The sequence below is a fragment of the Microcaecilia unicolor genome, chromosome 3 (assembly GCF_901765095.1).
Source record: "Microcaecilia unicolor chromosome 3, aMicUni1.1, whole genome shotgun sequence".
Classification (NCBI taxonomy): Eukaryota; Metazoa; Chordata; class Amphibia; order Gymnophiona; family Siphonopidae; genus Microcaecilia; species Microcaecilia unicolor.
This window is the reverse complement of record NC_044033.1, coordinates 299,527,030-299,551,985: the sequence shown is the minus strand read 5'-3', so window position 1 is coordinate 299,551,985 and position 24,956 is coordinate 299,527,030. Positions and strand designations below refer to the sequence as shown.

At 47.9% G+C, this 24,956-nt stretch overlaps 1 protein-coding gene across 1 annotated transcript in view; it reads left to right on the top strand.

Moving 5' to 3' along the window:
• The window catches only part of RACGAP1 (Rac GTPase activating protein 1), a 219,477-nt gene extending 201,107 nt beyond the window's left edge, over positions 1 to 18,370 (top strand). The window contains 3 exon segments of the mRNA XM_030198223.1: positions 2,784 to 2,913; positions 17,367 to 17,478; positions 17,706 to 18,370. Coding sequence (XP_030054083.1) covers positions 2,784 to 2,913; positions 17,367 to 17,478; positions 17,706 to 17,781 — 318 coding nt within the window. The 3' untranslated portion in view covers positions 17,782 to 18,370.
• Positions 18,371 to 24,956: the final 6,586 nt, after the last annotated feature.

Below are 24,956 nucleotides of genomic sequence, written 5' to 3'. Positions count from 1 at the left end.
CGGGGTAAGGTGCATGGCAGGTCAGTTGCGTCTTCCCCGGATGTGGTCCGTTTTTTGAGGGGGGTGAAGTTGCTTCGTTCTCAGTGGCCGGTAGTTCCTCAGTGGGATCTTAATATCGTTCTTGACTCTTTGGCGGGTTCTCCTTTTGAGCCCTTGGAGTCTTGTTCGATAAAAGACCTTACTATGAAGGTGGTCTTTTTGGTAGCTATATCGTCGGCTTGCAGGATTTTGGAACTTCAGGCTCTTTCATGTAGGCCTCCGTTTCTGTGGTTTTCTAAGGAAAAGGTTTCGCTGCGTCCAGTCCCTTCGTTTTTGCCTAAGGTGGTATCCTCCTTTCATGTCAATCAGGTGATTTCGTTGCCGGTCTTGGAGGACCGGACGGGGGATGCTTCTCAGCGTCGTTTGGCGAAGTTGGATGTGCTCAGAGTGTTGAAGGTTTACTTGCGCAGGTCAGAGGAATTCAGGTCTTCAGACAGGTTATTTGTCCTTTATGGGGGGCCCAAGAAAGGAGCGGCTGCTTCTAAGGCATCTATAGCTCGGCGGTTGAAGGATGCCATCTCTTCGGCTTACATATTGCATGGCCGTACGGTGCCGGTGGAGCTCAAGGCACATTCCACTAGGGGGATGGCGGCTTCTTGGGCAGAGAGTAGTTTTGTTCCACCGGTGGACATTTGTAGAGCGGCGGTGTGGTCCTCCCTGCATTCTTGTCAAACATTACAGAGTGGATGTACAGGCAAGGGAGGATGCCAGTTTTGGAGCTGCAGTCCTGTCCTCTGAGCTTTGCAGGTCCCACCCTTAGATGTGTTTACTGCTTTGGTATGTCCCAAGCGTCTTGATCGGTCTGGAGGATTGCTGAGGAAGGTGAAATTATGCCTTACCTGCTAATTTTCTTTCCTCTAGATCCTCCAGACCGTTCAAGAGCCCACCCAGTGTATCGGACAGTTCAGTATGATATTTTCCTTAGATTTCAGTTGCTGATATTTCTAGTAGCTCCTGTGATTTGGGTCCGGGAGTTTTACTAAGGGCAGTTTGTGGTACCGTTTGTGCCCATCTGCAGTTGAATTCCCCCGTCTTAAGGGGAGGGGATCTGAGTGTGGATTCAGTGGTTTTGTTTAAGTGGAGGTGTTTTGTTCCTCTGTTTTGTTACTGTTTTACTGGTTAGTAGAAGGTCTGCACAGGCTACTTGTATAAGAAGTTTGTTCTCAGTCTCCCTCTGCAGGTAGGAGTGCATAACCCAAGCACTCCTGGGATCTAGAGGAAAGAAAATTAGCAGGTAAGGCCTAATTTCACTTTCGGTTTGGAATTTGTCTCATCCTCGCAGGTGTCATTAAACCTCCTTTTCAATCGCTTCATTCCTGTTTCCTGAAGTTCTTAATAGCTCTTACTTCTGCCAGAAGAGAAAGCGAACTTCAAGTTCTTGTGGCAGACCCACCTTACATCAGGTGCTACCACGACAGAGTTGTACTCTGGACTCATCCCAAATTCTTCCCTGAAGTGGTATCAGAGTTCCACCTCAATCAGTCCATTGCCATTGTACTTCCTGCCCTCTTCCCTAAGCCACACTCAGCCTGGAGAAGCAGCACTGCACACCTTAGACTGCAAGTGTGCTCTAGCATATTATCTGGATCATACAAATCTTTATAGGAAGTACTCCTAGCTTTTTTTATAACCTTTGACCCTAACAGATTAGGGATTCCTGTCAACAAATGTACTATATCTTCTTGGCTGGCTGACTGTATCTCCTATATGTATATTCAGGCTGGGTTGACCCTTTATGGCCAGGTCACTGCTCACAATGTAAGAGCCATTGTGGCTTCAGCTCATGCTTCCATTGAAGAAATTTGCAAGGTGGCTATGCGGGTTTCTATGTACACCTTCTCTGCTCACTACTGTTTGGAGCAGCATTCTAGACGGAATAGCCAGTTTGGACAAACAGTCCTGCAAAATGTTTTACTACTAAAAAGTCAACTCTGCCCTCCTGCCCTTTTTCCTCACTAGGCTCACTATCTACTTAATTGCCAAAAATTCATTTGTTGTGAGCCTGGCAGCTAGTGAGTCCCACATGTGAGAATATTCTGCCTGCTTGTCTTTGGAGAAAGCAAAGTGAGTTACCTGTAGCATGTGTTCTCTGAGAACAGTAGGCATATATAGTCTCTCATTCCTCTCACCTCCCCTTGGAGTTGTCGTTTTAGCTTTAGTACTGTATTGCTGGTCCTGTCCACTTGTGAAAATATATGCCTGCTACAGGTTAGTAACTTAGCTTTATTTGCTTTCCTTTAAGCAAAACAGAAGTTAATTAAGTACATCAAACCAACTACAGTCTTGGCATCAGAGTAACCAGCATCCAAAGAGCATTGAAAAGGAAACCTCACATTAAGTATATTTGTTGTAAAAAATCTAGCGTCCCATCTCTGTTGCATTATACAGTATGTGACCAACTATGCTTCTCGTACGCAGCTTTTTCATACTTGTAGAGACGTACTATAGTTACCAAATAGCAAAGTTGAGGGGTTAGGAGCATTTCCTGTGGTGGTATTGATACCTATTTTCCCTCAGCCAACATCTGTTTGAACCACCTTGGATCATTTGGACAACTTATTAAGGCATACATTGATTAGGTAATAGGGATCGATAAAGATTCGCTGAGCTGCTTCAACTAAATTGTACTCCATTTTTTTGGGAAGATCATATTACCATATTTTGGAGGAGTTCCATCAACTTGCAAAGAATCTTAACTATCACAGTGACTACTCAAACTGTCTTGTGACTTTTTTATTTTGCAGGTATTGGAACGTTTGCTGTCTTTGCCAGTGGAGTACTGGAGCCAGTTTATGATGGTGGAGCAGGAGAATATAGACCCCTCTCACGTTATTGAGAATGTCTTCAATACCCCACGAACTCCCGACTTAAAAGGTAAGGCCCTTTTGCACAACATGATTTTTAAATGCCTTTTTGACAAGTCCAGGTGCTAATGTTTAACTGCTTATTATTTCTTGCGTGGGACGCAGTTAAATGTTAGTACCTGGATTTGTCAGGCATTAAAAAAAAAAAAAGTAAAATTTCATATCTAATTTTGCAACCTTCCCCTATGTTGACCAGTAATGTGGTTGCTAGTACAAGGTTCAGTATGGCTCTAAATCAACAGTTCCTAACTGGTGTATTGTAGGACTGGCATACAAAGCAGCATGGGTTTAGGGGAGTGGGTTTGTTTTTGTAAGTTACAGCACGGTCACTTTTTTCCCTTCCCTCCCTGGGTCTGATACCTGACCGTCATGCTACCCCCCCCCCCCCCCCCCCCAAAAAAAAAAAAGTCCCAAACCTTGTCTCTGCTAGCTGCAGCAGCCATACCATGCTGCATGGGCTGGCCTGAAGCATTTTCCTTTGCTGTAGCCTGTCCCTCTGACACAGCTTCCTGTTTATGCAAGAGCGGGCCATGGCAGAGGAGAAGCTTTAGATTGGCCCAAACAGTGTGTTAATGGCTGCTGTTGCCGGCACAGATGAGGTCTGAGGGACAGGTGTCATACGCGGGGGGAGATGAGGTGAGGCTGAAGGAAAAAGTTCTGAATGTGTGGGAAGAGAAGGGATTGAGGGAAGCTGCTGGACTTGGTGGGGGGGGGGGGGGGGCGGCATAGGCGGTCGGTGGCCCAACTGTTTGGGGAGGCTAATGGGGGTGGGGTTAGGGGTGGGGTCAGGGGTGGAGCTTACATCCATAATTGTCTGACAACACACAGAAAAAAAATAAGTAAAAATAAGTCACAATTAATACCTTTTATTAAATTGTATCATATGTCAAAGAATAAAGTGGTTGCTCAATCCTAACCACAATCGCTCAACTGCAAAACACTACACACAAACTTGTGCAAAAGCACACTCAGAACCTTACTGTACCATAAATATTACACTGGGCAGACCCTAATACACCAATATACCACCCATACGAACAACATCACAGACTTTCAACAATATGAAACAAGGGATCATATCACAATTCTCATGTACAGCCACAAAACATCATTTTAGGGTGGATGGTATTCACAATGAGCTCCTTTTATTAACGACCAGATAGAGATAAGAGTTTTCAAATGTCAATTTTGGCACAGTATAAGTCATCAAAAACACAAAGAACACAGATACATCCTCGCCAAGTATAGAATAAGTAACCACAAACTAAAATAGAAATATATAGACAAAAATTACCCCCAAGAGGCCAGATTCCACATTCAATGCAACACCACAGAAACAGTGATGCATATCCCTAGTACTGTGCAATATATAAACATAGCAGATGTAAATTTGAAGAAAAACTGACAAATACCAATCACCACTTTACAAATTAAAAAATAGAAATAAAACAAAACAGAGAAAATAAGATACCATTTTATTGGACTAATACTTTTTCAATTAGCATTCAGAGGCCAAAACCTCCTTCCTCAGGTCAGTACTGCTGTTACGGTCCTGTCCTGACCTAAGGATGGAGGTTTTGGTCCCTAACTGTATTAAAATTAGTCCAACACAAAATCACCTTATTTTCATTTCTATTTATCACCACAGCTACAATACTACTTTATTCTAAAGCAAATAAATACATCTTTTTTTCTACCTTTGTTTTCTCTGGTTTCTGCTTTCCTTGTCTTCTCTTCACTCTCTGCCTTCCATCCAGCATCTGCTCTCTTTCTCTCTCCCTTTCATCCAGCGTCTGTCTGCTTTCTCTGTCCCTTCCATCCACTGCCCTTTTCCCCTTTTCATATGGTGTCTGGCAGCTTTCTCTGCCCCTTCCATCCACAGCCTGCCTTTTCTTTCCCTTCTGCCTGTGTCTTCCTCTTTTCTTTTTACATATGCATTCCAGTATCTCCCCCCTCCATCTTCATTTCTCCTCTCTCTGTTCCCCATCCATATCCATCTTCTGCTTACCTCCTATTTGACTTTTTTCTCTCCATATCCACTGTCATTCCCTCTGACTCACTATCTCTCCTATCCATAACCTCCCGTGTCCCCTCTGTGTCTCTGTCCCTATTCCACCCATATTCAGCATTTGCTCTGTGTTCCCACCCCCGTTACCCCCAAGTTCAGCATCTGCCCTGTGTCCCCTTCCCTTGATGATCCTCACCCTTCTTTCTCCCTCCCTCCCTCCCCCCCCCCCCCCCCCGATTAGTGCAGCATTGCACTCCCCCTCCTCACTCCACGACCGCTCCTGCATGCCTCCAAGGTTCCAGGCTCGCCAGCAGCAATGAATGTGCTGCCTTCCCCTGGAAGCCTTCTCTATACAACTTCCCGCGTAGGCAGGACGCTGAACAGAGAATGCTTCCGGGGCTGGCTGAAGGCAGCACTCACATTGCTGATGCTGCCGGAGGCTTCGAAATTTAAACACTAGCAGAGAAGGGCGAGCGAGGAGGGGTGGGGGAGTGATACCGCACTAGTTGGGGGAGGGGGAGAAGCTGGGATACCCCATACAGGACCGCACCAGTTGGGGGAGGAGGAAGATGTCAATGGATGGCAGCACCCCCTAAGGAGTTGAACCCGCCCCCACCGCCCCGCCCTCAAGAGTCGGTACGCCACTGCCCATAGGTCCCACCCCCCCCGCGTGTGCAGAGTTGATGGCGCCTATCGCTACTGCTACTGGTAGTGAAGTGAGTGTCGCGCTGGGGAGGGAAAGAGGAGAAACCGCGGGGCGAGACTGCTGGTCTGGAGGAAGAGAAAGACGTAGAATTTAGAAACTGCTGATCCTGCTGTTAATGTTAACTTAAGCCTCTTATATCGGGCGCCTATGGGGGGCGAAACAAAGAAGAGGAAGAGGGGTTTTTTTTCTGTTTAATTATTGGCTATTTAAATAGAGGCTGACAATTTTGGTTTCAGATTCTGCTGAGGTTCGGGTTTTGGCTGAAAATGCCAGTGCATTTTGACTGAAACCGAACCCCCCCCCCCCCCCCCCCCCCCCCCCCCCCAAGCCATCTGACTGATGATCCCAGAAGAAAAGTCCCCACTGACCTGGCCTCCTGACCATCAGTAGGCCCCTAAGTGCATCTTCAGGAGCAGGAAAGAGCCCCTCTTGTTTAAAATGGCTGCCGAGACTTCCTGCATATACTTCCTTATGCCAATGCCAATCTCAATACGGCAGCTAGTGCCAGGCTCAGAATGGTAGCCAGGACCCCTGTGGCAGTCTTGGCAGCCATTTTAATCCAGCAGCTGCACTGGACAGGAAAGAGGTGCACCAGGGCTTGTTAAAGTGGTCCTGGGGAGGGCCCGCTAATGCTCAGGAGGCTTAGAGGGGGGCTATGGTGGCCCCTGGGGACACGTCTTCTGCATGGGGAGGGGAATGGGGCAGACATGACATTTTCAGTTTTGGTTCCAACCAAAACTGAGCAGCAAATTTCGGCCACGGATTCAGTTTGTCAGCCTCTATTTGCAAACCTCAATAAGATGCTAGACTTGGGGGGAGGGGGAAGGAATAAGATGTGCTGGCTTTGAGGTGGAGGGAGAGGTGCTGCATCTGTGGCAGGGGGGGACAGGAAGGAATGCTGGATGTATGAGGGAAGTGGGGCTGGGGAGAGAGGGTGAGATGCCAGACCATGGAGAGATCTTGGGCTATGGGGAATGGAAGAAAGAGATGAGATGTGACTACACAAACCCTGATGCTGTGCTTCTTCTCAGGTTGTGTAGATGATAAACTGCACTTAGCAGGCTTTCATTTCTGGTGTTCAGGTTGCCACTTACACAACCTGGAAGGAGCACAGTATTGGGATTTGTGTATGTTTCCTGTCACCAGGCTGAGTTTGCTGTGGCCACTCAAGACACTTCCTGCCCATTTTTTCAGGGGAAAGGAGAGAGGAGGGACTGAGGAATTTGTGGACCATAAAGGAGAAGAGATAGGGAACAGGGAGTTACCGGACCATAAGGGAAAAGGGGGCAGAGTGGGGAAAGGGTGTTGCTGCACCATAGGGGGTGGAGGGAAAGGGAGATGGGACAGACATGTTTGGTATGATGGAATCATCTGGGATATGAGGGCTCTTAAGGAGATGAGTGAGAAGAGGCAGGTGAGTACAGAGGGTAGAAGAGTAGTTATGTGGGGGGGGGGGGGGGGGGGGAAAGAGTCCAGGGAAGGAGTGAGACAGGAGAATTAGAGGAGAAGATGGGAAGTTGACAAGTGAGCAAAATATAGGAAAAGGACTGAAGTAAGCAGGTGAAATTTGAGTGGGCAGACAGAAGAGAGAGAAGAAATATATCAGAGGTGGATAAAGTAGAAGAAGTAGAAAGGGGAAAGTAAATTGATAGCACCCACTGGAAAGAGAGCAGAAGACAGAAAACAGAGAAACTAGGACCAACATACTTGGGGAAAAATAAAATGCCCAGATGACAAAGGTGGAAAAAAAGGATTTATTTTTAATTTATTAGGTGGAAAGTATTAATTTCGGGGAACGTGCCTCATGGATGTCATATTGTGTTTGGTATAAGAGGAAATGTGTTTGTGTTGTTTTTCTCCTATGTTCTGGTACATGCCTAGTTTGACAACTTAGGGTTATCAGTTCAGTTTTTGCCTTCCTATTTCTGTTTCTAATTTGTGATCTGTTGTGTATTTGAGGGTCTGTGTATGAGTTGCATGTGAACAAGGTGTATTTTGTTTGCTTGTAGGTTCTATGTAGAAGTCCTCTAGCAGTCCCATGTGTTTTGTTTTACCATTAGTACGTGTATTGTTCTAGGACTTCATGGAATATTTGTAGTGTTGCCTGTTCTTAGGGTTAATGTTTGAACCATAGGAATTAGTGCTACATGCATTTTAGAGGATTTTTTTCAGGCTTTGTATTCCACAATATGTGGTAGTGAAGAGGTTTATGTTGCTATTCAGATAACCGCACCTCGAATATTGTGTTCAATTCTGGTCGCTGCATCTCAAAAAAGATAGTGGAATTAGAAAAGGTGCAGAGAAGGGCAATGAAAATGGTTAAGGGGATGGGACGACTTCCCTATGAGGACAGGCTGAAGCGTCTAAGGCTCTATCTTGGAGAAAAGACGGCTGAGGGGAGATATGATAGAGATCTATAAAATGAGTGGAGTGGAACGGCTAGACGTGAAGCGTCTATTTACTCTTTCCAAAAATACTAGGACTAGGGGGCATGCAGTGAAGCTACAAAGTAGAAAATATTTCTTCACTTAACGTGTAATTAAACTCTGGAATTCGTTGCCAGAGAATGCGGTAAAGGCGGTTAGCTTAGCGGAGTTTAAAAAGGGTCTGGATGGCTTCCTAAAGGAAAAGTCTATAGACCATTATTAAAATGGACTTTGAGAAAATCCATTGCTTATTATTGGGATAAGCAGCATAAAATGTTTTGTACTTTTTTTTGGATCTTGCCAGGTATTTGTGACCTGGATTGGCCACTGTTGGAAACAGGATGCTGGGCTTGGACGTTTGGTCTGTCCCAGTATGGCAATATTTATGTAACATGAGAATTTAAAAAAGAAAAATAAATTGTATGGTAACTTCCATAGAGAAAATTGCACTATTTATAATCTGCACCTGTTGGGTAAAGATAGGGTTTTTGTGGATGCAGAGCATGTTTACATTTAATTCATAAGAACTGCCACACTGCATCACACCAAAGGTCTGTGAATTATGCAATAGTCATGTATGTGAGCAATGGCCATCCGACTGAAAAAAGGTTGAGAATCACTGCTCTTAAACCAGGGTTGGTGTTATATATGCAGATGGAGGTAGGGAAAACTAAATTATACCAGTGACATCACTGATTATAATCTGTGGTGCTCTCTGGAACAATCCAGTATTTTTCTCTACCTTCCAGCAGGTGGTAGGTTGTGCTGTGGTGCTCTGTCCCTGGTCTAGCTCCTTGCTCTGCTGACCATGTCCACACAGCGTGGTTGAGCCTAACAGCTGCTCACAGTGTCTCAGGACTATACCTGGTTGAGCTCAAAGCTTGGCTCTGCAGCCCTCAATTGCACTCTTTGGTGCCATTGGGTGAGGCTTTGGCTTGGTCCTGAGAGTTGCAGATACCCATGCCTCCCACCCCTCCTTACCTGTTCATCTGTTTGGGTGTCCCCTCACCCCCATGGGGTCCCTCTGCAGCTCCCAGGTGCCTAAAAAGGCTTCCTTTTTCCTTGCTTTGGGGAATTTTTTATTTTTTTGCTGCTCCTGTAGTTTTAACAACAACAAAAAAAAAAGGCAGACCTGCCCTGAACAGAGAAATTCCCTACATCTCGATTGAGGGATTTCCCTGTAATTAAGGGGATTTCCTTTAATTCATATCCCTAGAGAGCCCGGAATGGCACAGGAGCCAGATCCCTAGGCCAAGGCAGGTTTGGGCAACATGTCAGGCTTGCGTCTGCCAGACTTGTGATTGAGGATGCCCTCCAGGAAGCACTGCTCTGTACACTAGAACCAGCAGCTCAGTTTGGCTGTCTGACTTCAGAAACGGCCAGTGTGTGTGTGTGTGTGGGGGGGGGGGGGGGGGGGGCTCTGAAGTTGATGTCCTCCCTCTTCGCTGGGGCATTGGGACCCATGGTCCTGATTTCGGTAGGAACAGCAGCCATCTTGTCTCCCTCAGGGATTGTTGCTGCTCAGAAGCAATAACATTTCCTTTCCACTTTGGGGGTGGGGGGGGGGGCTCCCTCTCTGACCCCTGTGGGTCCATTTGGGGGGGGGGGGGATCAGCTGCTGAAGAAGTTTGCTGGCCCCCCTAAGCACTTTTCTCTTCATTCGCTTGCACAATGGTCCACTTAGGAGTGCCAGAGCTCAGGATCACCTTTATACCTTCGCTCTGGAGGAGGTTGAAAAGTATTGATTCTTTCATAAGGTGGACACTCTGGTCACTGCAGTCACTAAGGCGACTGCTGTGCTGGTCCGGGGGGTTTGGCTCTGAAGGAGCTCCATGACAAGGTGGAGCAGCAGCTCCGCCTGTCCTTTTCTGTGGGGATGTCCAGTATTCAGGCCGCCATTTGTGGTGGCTATATGGCAAGGGCCATGCTCAGTGGTTGCAGCAGCTACCGGAGTCCTTGAAAGTGGCTTACCTGGAGTTGGGGACAGCCTTTTTTTGGTGGGCATTCCATATGATCTGGTTCGCTTTGTGGCTTTGCCACTGGGTGATGGATGTGGCTTCCAAGAAGTCAGCTGCCCTTTAAGGGGTTGGAGAGCACCTGGAGAAGCTGATTAAGGATATTGGGGAGGCACCTCTCCAACTCCCTGAGCTGCGGCAGAAAGTCAGTGTTCTTCTGCTTCCAAGTAGCTTGCTAGAGCGTCAGGATGGTTTCGGCCTGCCCACTGTTTCAGGGGAGTGGCCAGAGCAGGTCCTTTAAGTAGGGTTCCTTTCAAGTCCCCAAAAGTGTTGCATTCAGTTACAGGGGTGGGGAGGGGGTTCCTGACTTTCTCGGACCTCAAGGAAGCTTGTCTCCCATATTCCCATTTTGGATCATCACAAGAGATATTTGTTACTGTATGGCACCATGCACATTTTCCAAGGTGGTGGTGGTAGTGCATCTTCTGCACTGGGGGTTCGTGTTCACCCAAACCTGGACAACTGGCTAATTCGGACAGACTCATTAGTGGAGGCCAGTCAGACCACCGATCAGGTCATCTCCTTCCTAGAGTCCCTGTGTTGGGTCGTGAATCACCTCAAGAGCTGTCTGTTTCCATATCCAGGTACCTGGGAGTTAACATCAACATGACCTGGGGGATGGTGTTTCTCCCAAAGGAGCAGAGGCTTAGCTGTCTGCGGCTGGTTGGGCATGCAGGTGTACCCCACCCTTCCGCAGCCCACAGGTAGCAAATATGGTGTATTGTATTTGCTATACTTACTGCTTGACTAAAATTAATCACAATGATAAAAATAAACATACCAAAAGAACTCCATTTGATGGGACAGAAGCAGTATATACGCAAGATATATATACAATTCGGTCTTTTTATATGTTTATACTGTAAACTGCTTTGGTAATTGATGTTGAAAGGCAGGTAAGAAAATACAAATAAAATTCCGCAAAAAAAAAGATTAACTAGCAATGCAGGAGTGCATATCTGTAGGTACGTGCTTTGTGTTAGGTGGGTGCTTTGTGTTAGCTGGGTATGTGTGGGGAGAAGGAAGCAGCAGAGATGGTTGAAGGCTGTTTCCATGTAAGGGAAACCAAACAATATCCTTTAGGCATTCAGGACTGCATAGCAGAGGGCTAAAAGATGCTTCTGCTTATTTAGCTAGCATGGTGTAATTTGGTAGACTAGGAGGGCCAAATAGTTGTCTGTCTGTTTTTAATAGATGTAAGAATGAAGTGTACCAGTTGTTCTCCGAGGACAAGCAGGCTGCTTGTTCTCACGACTGGGTTGACGTCCACGGCAGCCCCCACCAACCGGAACAAAACTTCGCGGGCGGTCCCGCACGCAGGGCACGCCCACCGCGCATGCGCGCCCGTCTTCCCACCCGTGCGCGACCGTTCCCGCTCAGTCTTTTCTTTTCCGCGCTGGAGAGAGCCATGTTCGTCTCTCTGTCAGCCCCGGAAACCGGACCGCGCCTTACACGCGAGTTTTCTTCGTTTGTTTTCTTTGTTTTTTCGTTCTGTTTTTTCTTTTAAAAAAAAAAAAACAGCTTTGTTGTACTCCCCTCGTACTTTTAGCGGAGGGCGCCTTGTTGCGGCCTTGTGGCCGCGCGGTCGATTTCTTTTTCGGGTGTGCTTTTTACCGCCACCATCGACGACTTTGACTTCGCCGACGCGATTTTTCCGTCGATGTCCTCGAAGGTCCCGAGTGGATTTAAGAAGTGTGGTCGGTGCAGCCGTCATATCTCGCAGACCGACACTCACGCTTGGTGCCTCCAGTGCCTCGGGCCGGAGCACGATACCAAGACGTGCACCTTGTGTCTCGGTTTACTGAAACGGACACAGGTGGCGAGGCAAGTTCTTTGGGACCGTCTTTTTGGAACTTGCGCCGGCCCCTCGACGTCGACTTCGACGGCATCGGTGTCGACGGCCGGATCTTCGATACCGGTACCGATGTCCACGAAATCGGCACCGACCCCAGGAGCACAGGTTCTGTTGGCCCGCCGGTCTTCCGGAGATGGCAGGGGTGAGCGGCCGCACGGGCAATCGGCCCCGGTCACTCCCTTTACCCAGGGCCATCGGGACCGAACCCTTTCGGACCCGATCCCTCGAGGCGAGGGGGATCTACCTCCTCCTCTTCGGTACCGCCGAGCGCCGATGACGGGCACCTGAAGAAAGCTAAAAAGCACCGTCATCGGTCGCCCACGGCGCATGTGGCTAACAGCTCCGGCTCCAGAGATGACTCGACGCCGAGGAAGCGGCAGCTCCAGGAGGAGCATTCCCCCTCGGTGGTAGAGGTATCGCTACGTCAGGGCACGAGCACTTCGGTGCCGTCTCCTGGACCCGAACAGATTCTGGCACCGGCACCTCCACCGGCCCCCTCGCCTTTCCCGACAGCAGGCCTTGACGAGTGCCTCCGAGCCATCCTTCCGGGGATCCTGGAAGGGCTGATGCGCCAGACTGTGCCAGCGCCGGGGGTGCTTGCGCCCCCAGCGCCGTTGATGGAGGCGCCAGCGTGCTCTAGCCCGGCGCTGAGGCCTTCGACGCCGCTTGCGGCGCTGGTCTCGACCGCCACGCAGGTGGAGTCCCCGTTGACGTCGATGGAGGGAGCTTCATCCCCGCCGGCGCGGGAGTCCACCGCTCGACGACGCCACCGAGGACTCGGTGCCTCGAAGTCGAGCCGGGCCCGATTGAGGTCTGAGTTACAGGAGCTCATGTCCGACACGGAGGAGGAGGACCCCAGATATTTCTCCTCAGAGGAGTCTGTGGGCCTTTCCTCCGACCCCACTCCTTCACCGGAGAGGAAGCTCTCGCCACCTGAGAGCCTCTCCTTTGCCTCCTTTGTTAGGGATATGTCTATCTGCATTCCCTTCCCCATGGTCTCTGTGGATGAGATGCTCGAGGTCCTCGACTATCCATTGCCACCTAGAGAGTCCACGGTCACGTTGCACAATGTCCTCAAAGAGACACTGCTTCGGAACTGGTTGAGACCTTTATCTAATCCCACCATCCCCAAGAAAGCGGTGTCCCAATACAGGATCCACTCAGACCCAGAGTTAATGCGGCCTTAATTGCCTCATGACTCGACGGTCGTGGACTCTGCTCTCAAGAGGGCACGGAGTTCGAGGGATACTGCCTCGGCGCCCCCGGGGCGGGAGTCTTGCACTCTGGACTCGTTTGGGAGGAAGGCCTACCAATCTTCAATGCTCGTGACCCGCATCCAATCCTACCAGCGCTATACGAGCATGCACATGCGGAATAATGTGAAGCAACTGGCGGACCTGGTCGACAAGCTCCCCCCGGAGCAGTCCAGGCCTTTTCAGGAGGTGGTCAGGCAGCTGAAGGCGTGCAGAAAGTTCCTGTCCAGGGGTATTTATGACGCTTGTGATGTGGCATCTCGAGCTGCGGCCCAAGGTATAGTGATGCGCAGACTCTCATTGCTGCATGCCTCTGACCTGGACAACCGCACCCAGCAGCAGCTGGCTGATGTCCCTTGCCGGGGGGATAATATTTTCGGCGAGAAGGTTGAGCAGTTGGTGGACCAATTACATCAGCGGGAAACCGCCCTCGACAAGCTCTCCCACCGGGCGACTTCAGCATCCACCTCTGCAGGTGGACGTTTTTCCCGGGCCCGGCAGGCTGCCCCCTACGCCTACAACAAGCGTAGGTACACCCAGCCGGCCCGAAGGCCTCATCAGGCACAGGGACAGTCCCAGCGTGCTCGTTCCCGTCAACAGCGTGTGCCTAAGCAGCCCCCTGCGCCTCCACAGCAAAACCGGGGACGGGTTTTTGACTGGATCCATGGGAACATAGCCACCATCAAAGTGTCCGTATCGGACGATTTGCCAGTCAGGGGGAGGTTGAAAGGTTTTCACCAAAGGTGGCCTCTAATAACCTCCGACCAGTGGGTTCTCCAAATAGTGCGGTGCGGATACGCCCTGAATTTGGCCTCCACTCCACCAAATTGTCCTCCGGGAGCCCAATCCTTCAGCTCCCATCACAAGCAGGTACTTGCAGAGGAACTCTCCGCCCTTCTCAGCGCCAATGCGGTCGAGCCCGTGCCACCCGGGCAGGAAGGGCAGGGATTCTATTCTAGGTACTTCCTTGTAGAAAAGAAAACAGGGGGGATGCGCCCCATCCTAGACCTGAGAGGCCTGAACAAAGAGAAGTTCAGGATGCTTTCCTTGGGCACCCTTCTACCAATGATTCAGAAAGATGATTAGCTATGTTCCCTGGATTTAAAGGACGCATACACTCGCATCCCGATACTGCCAGCTCACAGACAGTATCTCAGATTCCGTTTGGGAACATGGCACTTTCAGTACTGTGTGCTGCCCTTTGGGCTCGCCTCTGCGCCTCGAGTGTTCACAAAGTGCCTCATGGTGGTGGTGGCGTACTTGCGCAAGCTGGGAGTGTACGTGTTCCCGTACCTCAACGATTGGCTGGTCAAGAACACCTCAGAGGCAGGAGCCCTTCGGTCCATGCAGTGCACTATCCACCTTCTGGAGCTGCTGGGGTTTGTGCTAAATTACCCGAAGTCCCATCTCCAGCCGGTCCAATCTCTGGAATTCATAGGAGTGCTGCTGAATTCTCAGACGGCTCAGGCCTTTCTTCCCGAAGCAAGGGCGCAGAACCTTCTGTCCCTTGCTTCCCAGACCAGAGCGTCTCAGCAGGTCACGGCTCGGCACATGTTGAGACTCCTGGGTCACATGGCCTCCACAGTTCATGTGACTCCCATGGCTCGCCTTCACATGAGACCTGCTCAATGGACCCTAGCTTCCCAGTGGTGTCAAGCCACCGGGAATCTAGAAGATGTCATCCGCCTCTCCATCAGTTGCCGCAATTCACTGCACTGGTGGACCATTCGGACCAATTCGACCCTGGTTCGTCCATTCCAAATTCCGCAGCCCACGAAAGTGCTGACGACGGATGCATCTCGCCTGGGGTGGAGAGCTCATGTCTATGGGCTTCACACCCAGGAACTGTGGTCCCTCCAGGAACAGGATCTGCAGGTCAACCTCCTGGAGCTCCGAGCGGTCTGGAACGCACTGAAGGCCTTCAGAGATCGGCTGTCCTGTCAAATTATCCAAATTCGCACAGACAATCAGGTTGCAATGTATTACATCAACAAGCAGGGGGGCACCGGATCTCGCCCCCTGTGTCAGGAAGCCGTCGGGCTGTGGCGTTGGGCCTGCCAGTTCGGCATGCTTCTTCAAGCCACATACCTGGCAGGTGTAAACAACAGTCTGGCCGACAGACTGAGCAGAGTCATGCAACCGCACGAGTGGTTGCTCCATTCCAGAGTGGTACGCAAGATCTTCCGAGAGTGGGGCACTCCCTCGGTGGACCTTTTCGCCTCTCAGACCAACCACAAGCTGCCTCTGTTCTGTTCCAGACTACAGGCACACGGCAGACTAGCGTCTGATGCCTTTCTCCTCCATTGGAGAACCGGCCTCCTGTATGCTTATCCTACCATACCTTTGGGGGGAAGACTTTACTGAACTCAAGCAAGACCACGGCACCATGATTCTGATAGCGCCTTTTTGGCCCCGTCAGATCTGGTTCCCTCTACTTCTGGAGTTGTCCTCCGAAGAACCGTGGAGATTGGAGTGTTTTCCGACTCTCATTTCGCAGAACGACGGAGCGCTTCTGCACCCCAACCTTCAGTCTCTGGCTCTCACGGCCTGGATGTTGAGGGTGTAGACTTTGCTTCGTTGGGTCTGTCGGAGGGTGTCTCCCGCGTCTTGCTTGCCTCTAGGAAGGATTCCACTAAAAAGAGTTACTTTTTCAAGTGGAGGAGGTTTGTCGTTTGGTGTGAGAGCAAGGCCCTAGAACCTCGTTCTTGTCCTACACAGAACCTGCTTGAATACCTTCTGCACTTATCAGAGTCTGGCCTCAAGACCAACTCAGTAAGGAATCACCTTAGTGGGATTAGTGCTTACCATCATCGTGTAGAGGGTAAAGCCATCTCTGGAGAGCCTTTAGTCGTCCGATTTATGAGAGGCTTGCTCTTGTCAAGGCCCCCTGTCAAGCCTCCTGCAGTGTCATGGGATCTCAACGTAGTCCTCACCCAGCTGATGAAACCTCCTTTTGAGCCACTGAATTCCTGCCATCTGAAGTACTTGACCTGGAAGGTCATTTTCTTGGTGGCAGTTACTTCAGCTCGTAGAGTCAGTGAGCTTCAAGCCCTGGTAGCTCATGCTCCTTACACAAAATTTCATCATAATAGGGTAGTACTCCGCACTCACCCCAAGTTTCTGCCAAAGGTGGTGTCGGAGTTCCATCTTAACCAGTCAATTGTCTTGCCAACATTCTTTCCCAGACCACATACCCGCCCTGCTGAACGTCAGTTGCACACATTGGACTGCAAGCGAGCTTTGGCCTTCTATCTGGAGCGGACACAGCCCCACAGACAGTCCGCCCACTTGTTTATTTCCTTCGATCCCAATAGGAAAGGGGTCGCTGTTGGGAAACGCACCATCTCCAATTGGCTAGCAGATTGCATTTCCTTCACTTACGCCCAGGCTGGGCTGACTCTTGAGGGTCATGTCACGGCTCATAGTGTCAGAGCCATGGCAGCGTCGGTGGCCCACTTGACCACGTCGCAGCTTTGCAAATCTCTTCAATAGTGGCTGACTTCATCTGTCCACACATTCACATCTCATTACTGCCTCCAGCAGGATACCCGACGCGACAGTCGGTTCGGGCGGTCGGTGCTGCAGAATCTGTTTGGGGTTTAAATCCAACTCCACCCTCCAGGACACGAGTTTATTCTGGTCAGGCTGCACTCTCAGTTAGTTGTTCTTCATAGGTCAATTTCTGTTATACCCTTGCCGTTGCGAGGTTCAGTTGACCTGGGTTCTTGTTTTGAGTGAGCCTGAGAGCTAGGGATACCCCAGCCGTGAGAACAAGCAGCCTGCTTGTCCTCGGAGAAAGCGAATGATACATACCTGTAGCAGGTGTTCTCCGAGGACAGCAGGCTGATTGTTCTCACCTACCCTGCCTCCTCCCCTTGGAGTTGCGTTTTACTCATTAATTTGCTTGTCATTCAACTGAGCGGGAACGGTCGCGCACGGGCGGGAAGACGGCCGCGCATGCGCGGTGGGCGTGCTCTGCGTGCGGGACCGCCCGCGAAGTTTTGTTCCGGTTGGTGGGGGCTGCCGTGGACGTCAACCCAGTTGTGAGAACAATCAGCCTGCTGTCCTCGGAGAACACCTGCTACAGGTATGTATCATTCGCTGTACCTCCCTTAGCCCATCAGAAAGTTCTAGAGATTTGTTTTGTTGTAGGCTTTACATAGTTCTGATCTAATGAGACTAATTTTTCATACTTTGTAGCACTAAGCATGTTGGGGCCCCTGACCACACCAGAGCACCATATAACAAAGACTCCTTCAACTAGCTCCTTATCCCAAAAGGTCAGATCTACCCTCGGCAAGACAACTCCTAAGTAAGTATTATTGGAGACAGTGTTGTCTCAACCTTCTGTAAAGAGACCAAGCTTGTCAATTATGGATCTCGTGTTGTTTGTCCATGGGAGGATGATTATTGCCATGCTATTGGAAGGAATGTAACATTTGTGAGCCATTTAGATGTGTGCAGAAAGGCAGCATAGAAATATGGCTAAACATTCTTTAACTCTTTTTTTTTTTTTTTTTTTTTTTTTTTTTAAATCAGGTTTGGAAGCAAAAGCAAATCGGTTACCAGCATTACACGACCAGGCAACTTCTTTGCATCTCCAGTGTTAAAGTGACACGATCTGCAGGACTGATTCTTTGCCTTTCACTTACAAGATACTGTGTGATTTGTACTGCTGGACTGCTTCATCTCTCCCCATAATTTGCCTTGATATAAGTCATTCAGCTTTATTTTTAGAGTAACACTTCATTTAATGTATCATGCATTTAGTACAGCAAAACTGTAAGAGAAGAAAGGTACTATGTACAGGAGGACTGTTTTTTTTTTAATTTAGGGTTTTTTTTAATGTGGTCATAAAACAGTGATTAATATCCCCCATGACTCCAGTTTAGAAATGTTTTATTTTTACATATGTGATGTGTTTTTGCTGTTGGGAATGGGCCTTCCTGGATCTTCAGTTTTTGTGTGCCTAAGATCATAGCAGGCATGTAAGTGTGAACTGCTTTTCATTTGTGCACTAGTAGAGCCATAAAACTCATCTCATTTCTCCTTGTCATACTTCAGCATTATTTCTACCATTATTTCAGATGACAAACTGGTGTACAGGAGAATTAAAGCTTTTTAAGTCTTTTTTTTTTTTTTTTTAATGTTCACACATTTTATAAGTTTTCTGTACATATTATATGAATTCTTGTATTTATCACTGATAGGTTTTATAACTCAACTTTAGTCTTAACTAAACAGTTAACTTGATATTCCTTTGTCCATGAGTTACTTTTCTGTTGGTAAAAGTAGGTAGGCCAGTCCTCTATGTAATCTGCTGGAGAGATGGGCCAGAACCCTGAATTTCCTTGTCATCAGTCGCAGACAAATCAAGAGACTTGGTTATGACCATCTACCAGCAGGTGGAAATAGTTTCAAGCTATACTCTGTCACGTAGAACGGTATGCTCCTTGGTCGGTCAATATTCTCGATCTCCAGCAGGCAGTGGATGGTCTCTCACAAGCTCCTGGTTTCTCCTGCTTCTGTGGCTCAGGTTCTGTGTTCCCTGGTTCAGTTGAGCTTAGGGATGTCTAAGCCAATAGAGAGGGTCCTGACTTGGGGTAGACCTGGTGGTGCCAGGTCCCTCCCTCCCTCCTCCCCCCACCCCCCCCCCCCCCCCCCCCTCCCCTCCCAGCCACTTCCTTCCTCCTCACAGAACATTGGAGAAAAAAAAACAATAATAATGCTGGAAGAGAGCAGGTTTCTGCTTATGTGGCATTCTAGAGAAGGGGGGGTGGTATATGTGCTCCTGGATGCAGCCACTTGATTGGAGTCAGAAAGGCTGGTAAAATTGTGAGTATGGACTTTCTTCCCCTCTGTTGGATTAGTGCTGTTCATTTAGTGCAGCTGCAGAACAGCCTGTGTCTAGGTTTGTCTGTGTTTCGGGGGCAGAAGTAATTTTGGCGCGTTTGCATTTTTTTTTTTTTACAGTACCTCTCTGCAGTTGGCAGGCTGCAATAATGGATTGATCTTCTTCCTTTTCTGTCTTTACAGCTTTCAGGCCATTGTGTGGATAATGCCAGTTACTTTGGCAAAGGGTTTTTGTCTGCCTTGTTGGTTTCAGGTCTTGGCTTCTCTCATGGTGAATTCCTACAAAGAAGAACCCTGTACCTTGCTGCTCCCAGGCCACTCTTGGTTTCTCGTTGGCGACATTCTCCAGGCTGCTCCTCCTGGCTGCGTTTTCAGTCTGTAGCTCACTTCTCTTTCTGAGACTTGGGCTATTTTGGTATGGGCTGTCCTCTCTTCCTGGGGGGGAGTGTATTTCCTTCTCGCCTCAAGCAAAGGAGTAATGTCTCCTCATGGTTGCCTGGCTTGCTCTTTCCTGTCTGCATAGGCAGCCTTCAGCTTGTGCCTGCACTTGCAGGGGCATCTGCTGCCCTCTGCTGCGTTTGCTCTAGGTACTGGAGTGTGATGTTCCTTGTTTTGGTAGCTATAGCTCTGTTGCTTGAACTTTTTTTTTTTCCCTCCTTCCTGGGGTATGGCCATTTTTCTCTCCTGATGCAGGGGCAGCTAGCAACCTGTGTCCACAGGAGCATCTGTGGTGTGTTGCTACAGCAGCAGCCTTTGGGGCACCTCGGTCATCCCAGCATGGCCTCCCTAAGGTGGCGAGCTCATGTGGTGTTGGGAGCCTTAGACTCCCGTTTGACCTGTTTTTCATTCCCTTGTGGTATTGTCAGCCTTTGGCTCCCAACTGCATTTGTGGACTTTCGACTTTAGCATATGGCGGCATTTCCACCTTGTAGCTTTCTATGCCTTTAGCCCACCTTGGGGCCATTCTGGTGTGGACAATTGCCCTTCAGATTATTTAGCACGTGCACTATTAGCCTTTGGGTAAGCTGTAGCCTTGTGGCTTGGAGTAAGTGCCGGGTGAAATGCCCCCCTGGGTGCCTGGCAGGTTGTAGCCTTTTCTCCCCCCTTTTCTCCCCCCCCCCCCCCCCCCCCCCCCTCCAGTGTCGGCAGAAAACAGTTATTGGCTTATGGCTGCTGTTCTGGGACCATCCTCTTGGGGGCTATGTAGGCTGCCTGGCCCCACTGCGTACTGTTAGGTTTCTGCTATCTTAAGTGCCCTCTCTCAGCTGGGCAGTCAGTGTGGTTGTGCTTTTGCTTCTATAGGCACTCCTTCGCTGTTAGTACCTCCAGATGTGTTGGCCTCCAGCAGTTCCTGTGGCTGTTGAACTGCTTCCATTGGTACACGTTGAACACGGCTCCATCACTGTCTGTGCAGCACAGTTTCCCCTTTCCACATGCTGCAGTGCTTGGTATCGGGCTGTGGAGCATGGTTCTGGCTATACCCAGTGGCCACATTTACCATATCTAGCGTGGTCCACTTGTGCTTCACTGGTCCTAGTGTCAGTTCCGTTGTGTCTCAGAATGCTGTTCCCACTTTCCTCTATCGGTTGAAACTGCTCCGTGTCTGAATGGGGAGCAAACCCCTCCTTTTTTGTGTATGGTGTCTCTGTGGAAAGGCCTGCACTTCCTAGACACTAGCTAAGGGGAGTAACTCTTCTTCCCCTTCTTTACCACAGAAAATCACTCTCACAACCAGTTGTCAACTTCAACAGCAATGTGCTTTATTTCTTTAATTCAGCAAACTGGAGCTGAAACAAGTAGAGTGCAACAAAACAGAGAGATTAGAAGTAAGAGCTAGGAAAAAGCTCAGCTCCTCAAGCGTGCGCTCAGCTCCCATGAACCTAGGTCTGGGGGCTCATTTATAGGTATATTGATCTCTCTCTAGCCCACCTTCTCCTTCCCGTTGTGCTCCTTTCTGCCACTTGGAACAGCTACAGCTGCATTGTCTATTTCCTGACTTCTGGTGCTCAGCTAGCAGCATCCTATTTTCCATGGTACTGAGTTTCCTCTCTTACTTTAGCAATATAAATTAAGCTAAGATATGCTGTATAAAAATGTACATTTTCTATCCCAGACTGGTTATTCAGTATGCTTACTTATATGTATCGGGGTCCCTATACAGAAGAGCTTACGACTTAATAACTAGTACTACTCCGGGTGCTCCATCCCATTGCCTCTACCAGCAACTGCTATGTAGATTGCATAATTTATCTGAGAAATTTATTCTCCTCTTGCCTCTAGAAACTAATTTTGTGGCACTTGGGGTCTGAGCTGCATCTCCTATTCTTGTTTCTTGGTCTGGCCTACCCTTTCTGACTATACAGTGGAACACAGCCCTAGTCCTGATTCTGAACTTGACCGTCTGTGCCTCGTGGCCGCAGCTCTTTTGAAGGGACACAGTTCCATTTCCAATGACTAGTAGTGGCGCCTTTGCTGCTCATGGGGTGTAGCGCCAGTACAGTTCCGTCTTTGTGTGTATGCCCAACTCTACTTAGTGCGAGGGGGTTTCACTGTAGGAAGTGGATCTCTTCCTTCTAGTTATGCCTGATAACTTCATCTTTAGAGTTGTCCAAAGCGCCATCTCTGGATGTGTAGTTGTTCCATCTCCGATTATGGAGCACTTCTTGTTTGGCTCTGAGGTGCAGCTCTGTTTCTGGATTTGGGCATAGCTGCATCTCTAGATGAGAAGCACTGTGCCGTTCATGGAGGTCGAAGTGCATCTATCTCTGATCATGCACAACAGCTTCGCTGTTCCATATCTGATTCTCAAACTGATCTCATCCTTGTCATCTGTGACTTTCCCACTTTGTTGGGAAATCTGTTCTAGCTGGGGAGTACAGCACGGCCCTTTCTGTGCACATCATATTTCAGCTCATCCTATGTTTATATAGGGTTCTGCTTGGGGCGCAGCTCTATCACACGACAGGAACCTCTCCATCTTAAGTCCACATTCTCCTGTATGCCTTTATGCTCAAACTGGCTCCATCTTCATGGTCAGCGTGATTTCCAGTTCTGCACGTTCGGAATCCTGACAGTGTTCTGTGTAGATCTTATTTGTGTTTTGGAGTTGAGGGTGATTCAGCACGGTTCCGCCATTGTTGGTTGTGGTGGTTTCCACTTTTCCATGTTCATTAATCAGCCGTTCTCTCCATTCTACAGGAGGAAAATTATTGTGGGAGTTTCCCTCTGCTGCTTTATATTGTGGTCTCTGTGAGCCTTTCTGGTACCTTCAGGCAACCAATGGATGTCTGAATATGGTCTCCCTTCTGCTACTGGTGGGCCCCAATTGGGCCAATGCAGCCATAACTCACTGGAGTCGGGTGCCTATTGCTTGGGTGTATGTCTTCTGAGTGCCTCTCCATTCTCTTCTTTGAAGGTCCTCTATGTGGCCCTTGTGACCCATGTTTAACAGACCTTGTCTGGTTGATGGTTTCAACTAGGTCTAAGGCATACAGGGTGTCCGTTCTTTCCACGGCTGTTTCTGGTTCCCACCCTACTTACGGACTGCTTTGCTACATCCAACAAGTTCTTGGAGTCTGCTGCTGATGACATGGAAGGAAAAATTCTTACCTGATAATTTTCTTTCCTTTAGTCACAGCAGACAAATCCAAAGTCCCACCGTTTCTCAAGGTTGACACTATCATATTCAGTCAGTTTCAGTGCTTAGGTTTCTTGCTGTGGTTGCCTATGCATAGTTCTGCCAGTTGACAGGTTTATGCCTCAATTCTGTGAGGAAAAAGAAATGTTTGCTTTATTCCTTTAAGAGAAATACTGACTGACCAAGCAGCATATACCATCCTATCTGGCAGAATTCAGCTTGGTACTCTTACCTCCACCTGCTAGTAGATGGTCATAAGCCACAAGTCTGTGGGTTCATCTGCTGTGACTAAAGGAAAGAAAATTATCTGGTAATACATTATTTTTCCGTATTTGGGGGTGGAGGGGGGAGGATTGGTGGAGTTTTGGAATCTTGAGTTGGGGCTAGATTTACTACTGTACATTGTGTTAATGCATGTTCCACATGCACACTTTATTCCATATTCATGTGTGTTATTACATATTAATACTTGCAGTTAAATTTACCCTCCCCCCCCTTTACAAAGCCACACGGTAATGGCGACACAATCCATTACTTTGAATGAGCTGTTTCTGCATTACTACACTGGCAGCTGCTAGCGTGGCTTTGTAAAAGTGGGGCGTAAGTACTTGGCAGACTAGAATTCCTGAGGAATAGAACAGCAAACACTGCAGATCAAAAAGAACCCCAAACAAAAATCTTCAAAAATAATTTTTTTGCACACAATGAGGGATGGCTCATGAAAAAGCCCGACATATTCCACCCAAAAGCTGCATTAGGGCACTGAAACAAATACCAATATATGAGATTATATAAGTCATACTTAAAAACAAATTAAATTAAAAATCAAAACCACAACATGGATAAAAATGATTTGAACAGATGGTTAAGTACAAAAGTATCGCCACACTGGGACAGACGAAAGGTCCATCAAGCCCAGTATCCTGTTTCCAACAGTGGCCAATCCCGGTCACAAATACCTGTCAAGATCCCAGAAAAGCTCAATAAATTTTGATGCTTATCCCAGAAATAAGCAGTGGATTTTCCCAAGTCAATTTAATAATGGTCTATGGACTTTTCCTTTAGGAAGCCGTCCAAACCTTTTTTTGTGTAATTTTGTTCTTTTCTACCATTTCGCCCAGCACTGACATCAGACTCACCAGCCTATAATTTCCCAGGTCCCATCTGGAACCTTTTTTAAATATCAGCGTTACATGGGCTACCCTCCAATCTTCCGGTACCACGCTTAATTTTAAAGATAATTTACATATTACAATAGTTCCGCCAGTTCATTTTTCAATTCTATCGGTACTCTGGGATGAATACCATCCGGTCCAGGAGATTTGCTACTCTTAAATTTGTCAAATTGCTCCATTACATCCTCTAGGTTTAAAGAGATTTCATTCAGTTTCTCCAACTCGTCAGCTTCGAATACCAATTCTGGCACCAGTATCACTCCCAAATCTTCCTCGGTGAAGACCGAAGCAAATGGATGGATAATAACTTAGAATGGATAATAACTTAATCCAAAATAGTAAAGATTTTTTAAAATCTGGTTTTAGAAAAAGTTAAAAGCATACTTTTAGAAATGTTATCTGAGAATTTATTTCACATACGTATGTGTAGCTGATGTGACGAATTTCTTTTTTCAATTGATCATTGATTCTTCAGGTTTCTCTGAACTATTGATTGTGTAATCCGCACTGAACCTCAAGGTTGTAGCGGAATATAATGTATCAGTATCTACCCAGAGGGGTGAAAACCACGTCGAATACTAAAACATAAGAAATGTGTGATTTCAGAAAGATCAAATACAAAGCAGCAAAGTATATTGCTAAGCTGAATGTAGGCAAGGAAAACAGAAGATGTTTGAGAGAACTTTATTCTTCAAAAGACCTGACATGGCATTGTTTTGGCTATAGTGCCTGCCTCGGGAGTCTAAAAATATATATATTTAAAAAAAAAAGAAGAAAACAACCATATAAATAGAATTCAATTTGAAATTTTTAATTGCATGATAAAAATAAAATTTATTGTGGTAAATCACACGATTAAAGTTTACTTATTTTTCACTGCATCTCCTTGTGACTCTGTGCAAATCAGTTAAATCTCCATTGGCCCAGGTACAAAATAAGTACCTGTGTATAATATGTAAACCACTTTGTAACTGCAGAAAGGTGGTATTTGAAATCCCATCTCCCTTTCCTTCCCTAAAAGACTGATAATCTCTCTCCTCACTACCTTCCTTACATCTAGAGTTGTGCCTCTGCCCCTTCCCCTCTATGTGCAGGGAAGGATGTCTGCCTCCTCTTTCCCCCCCC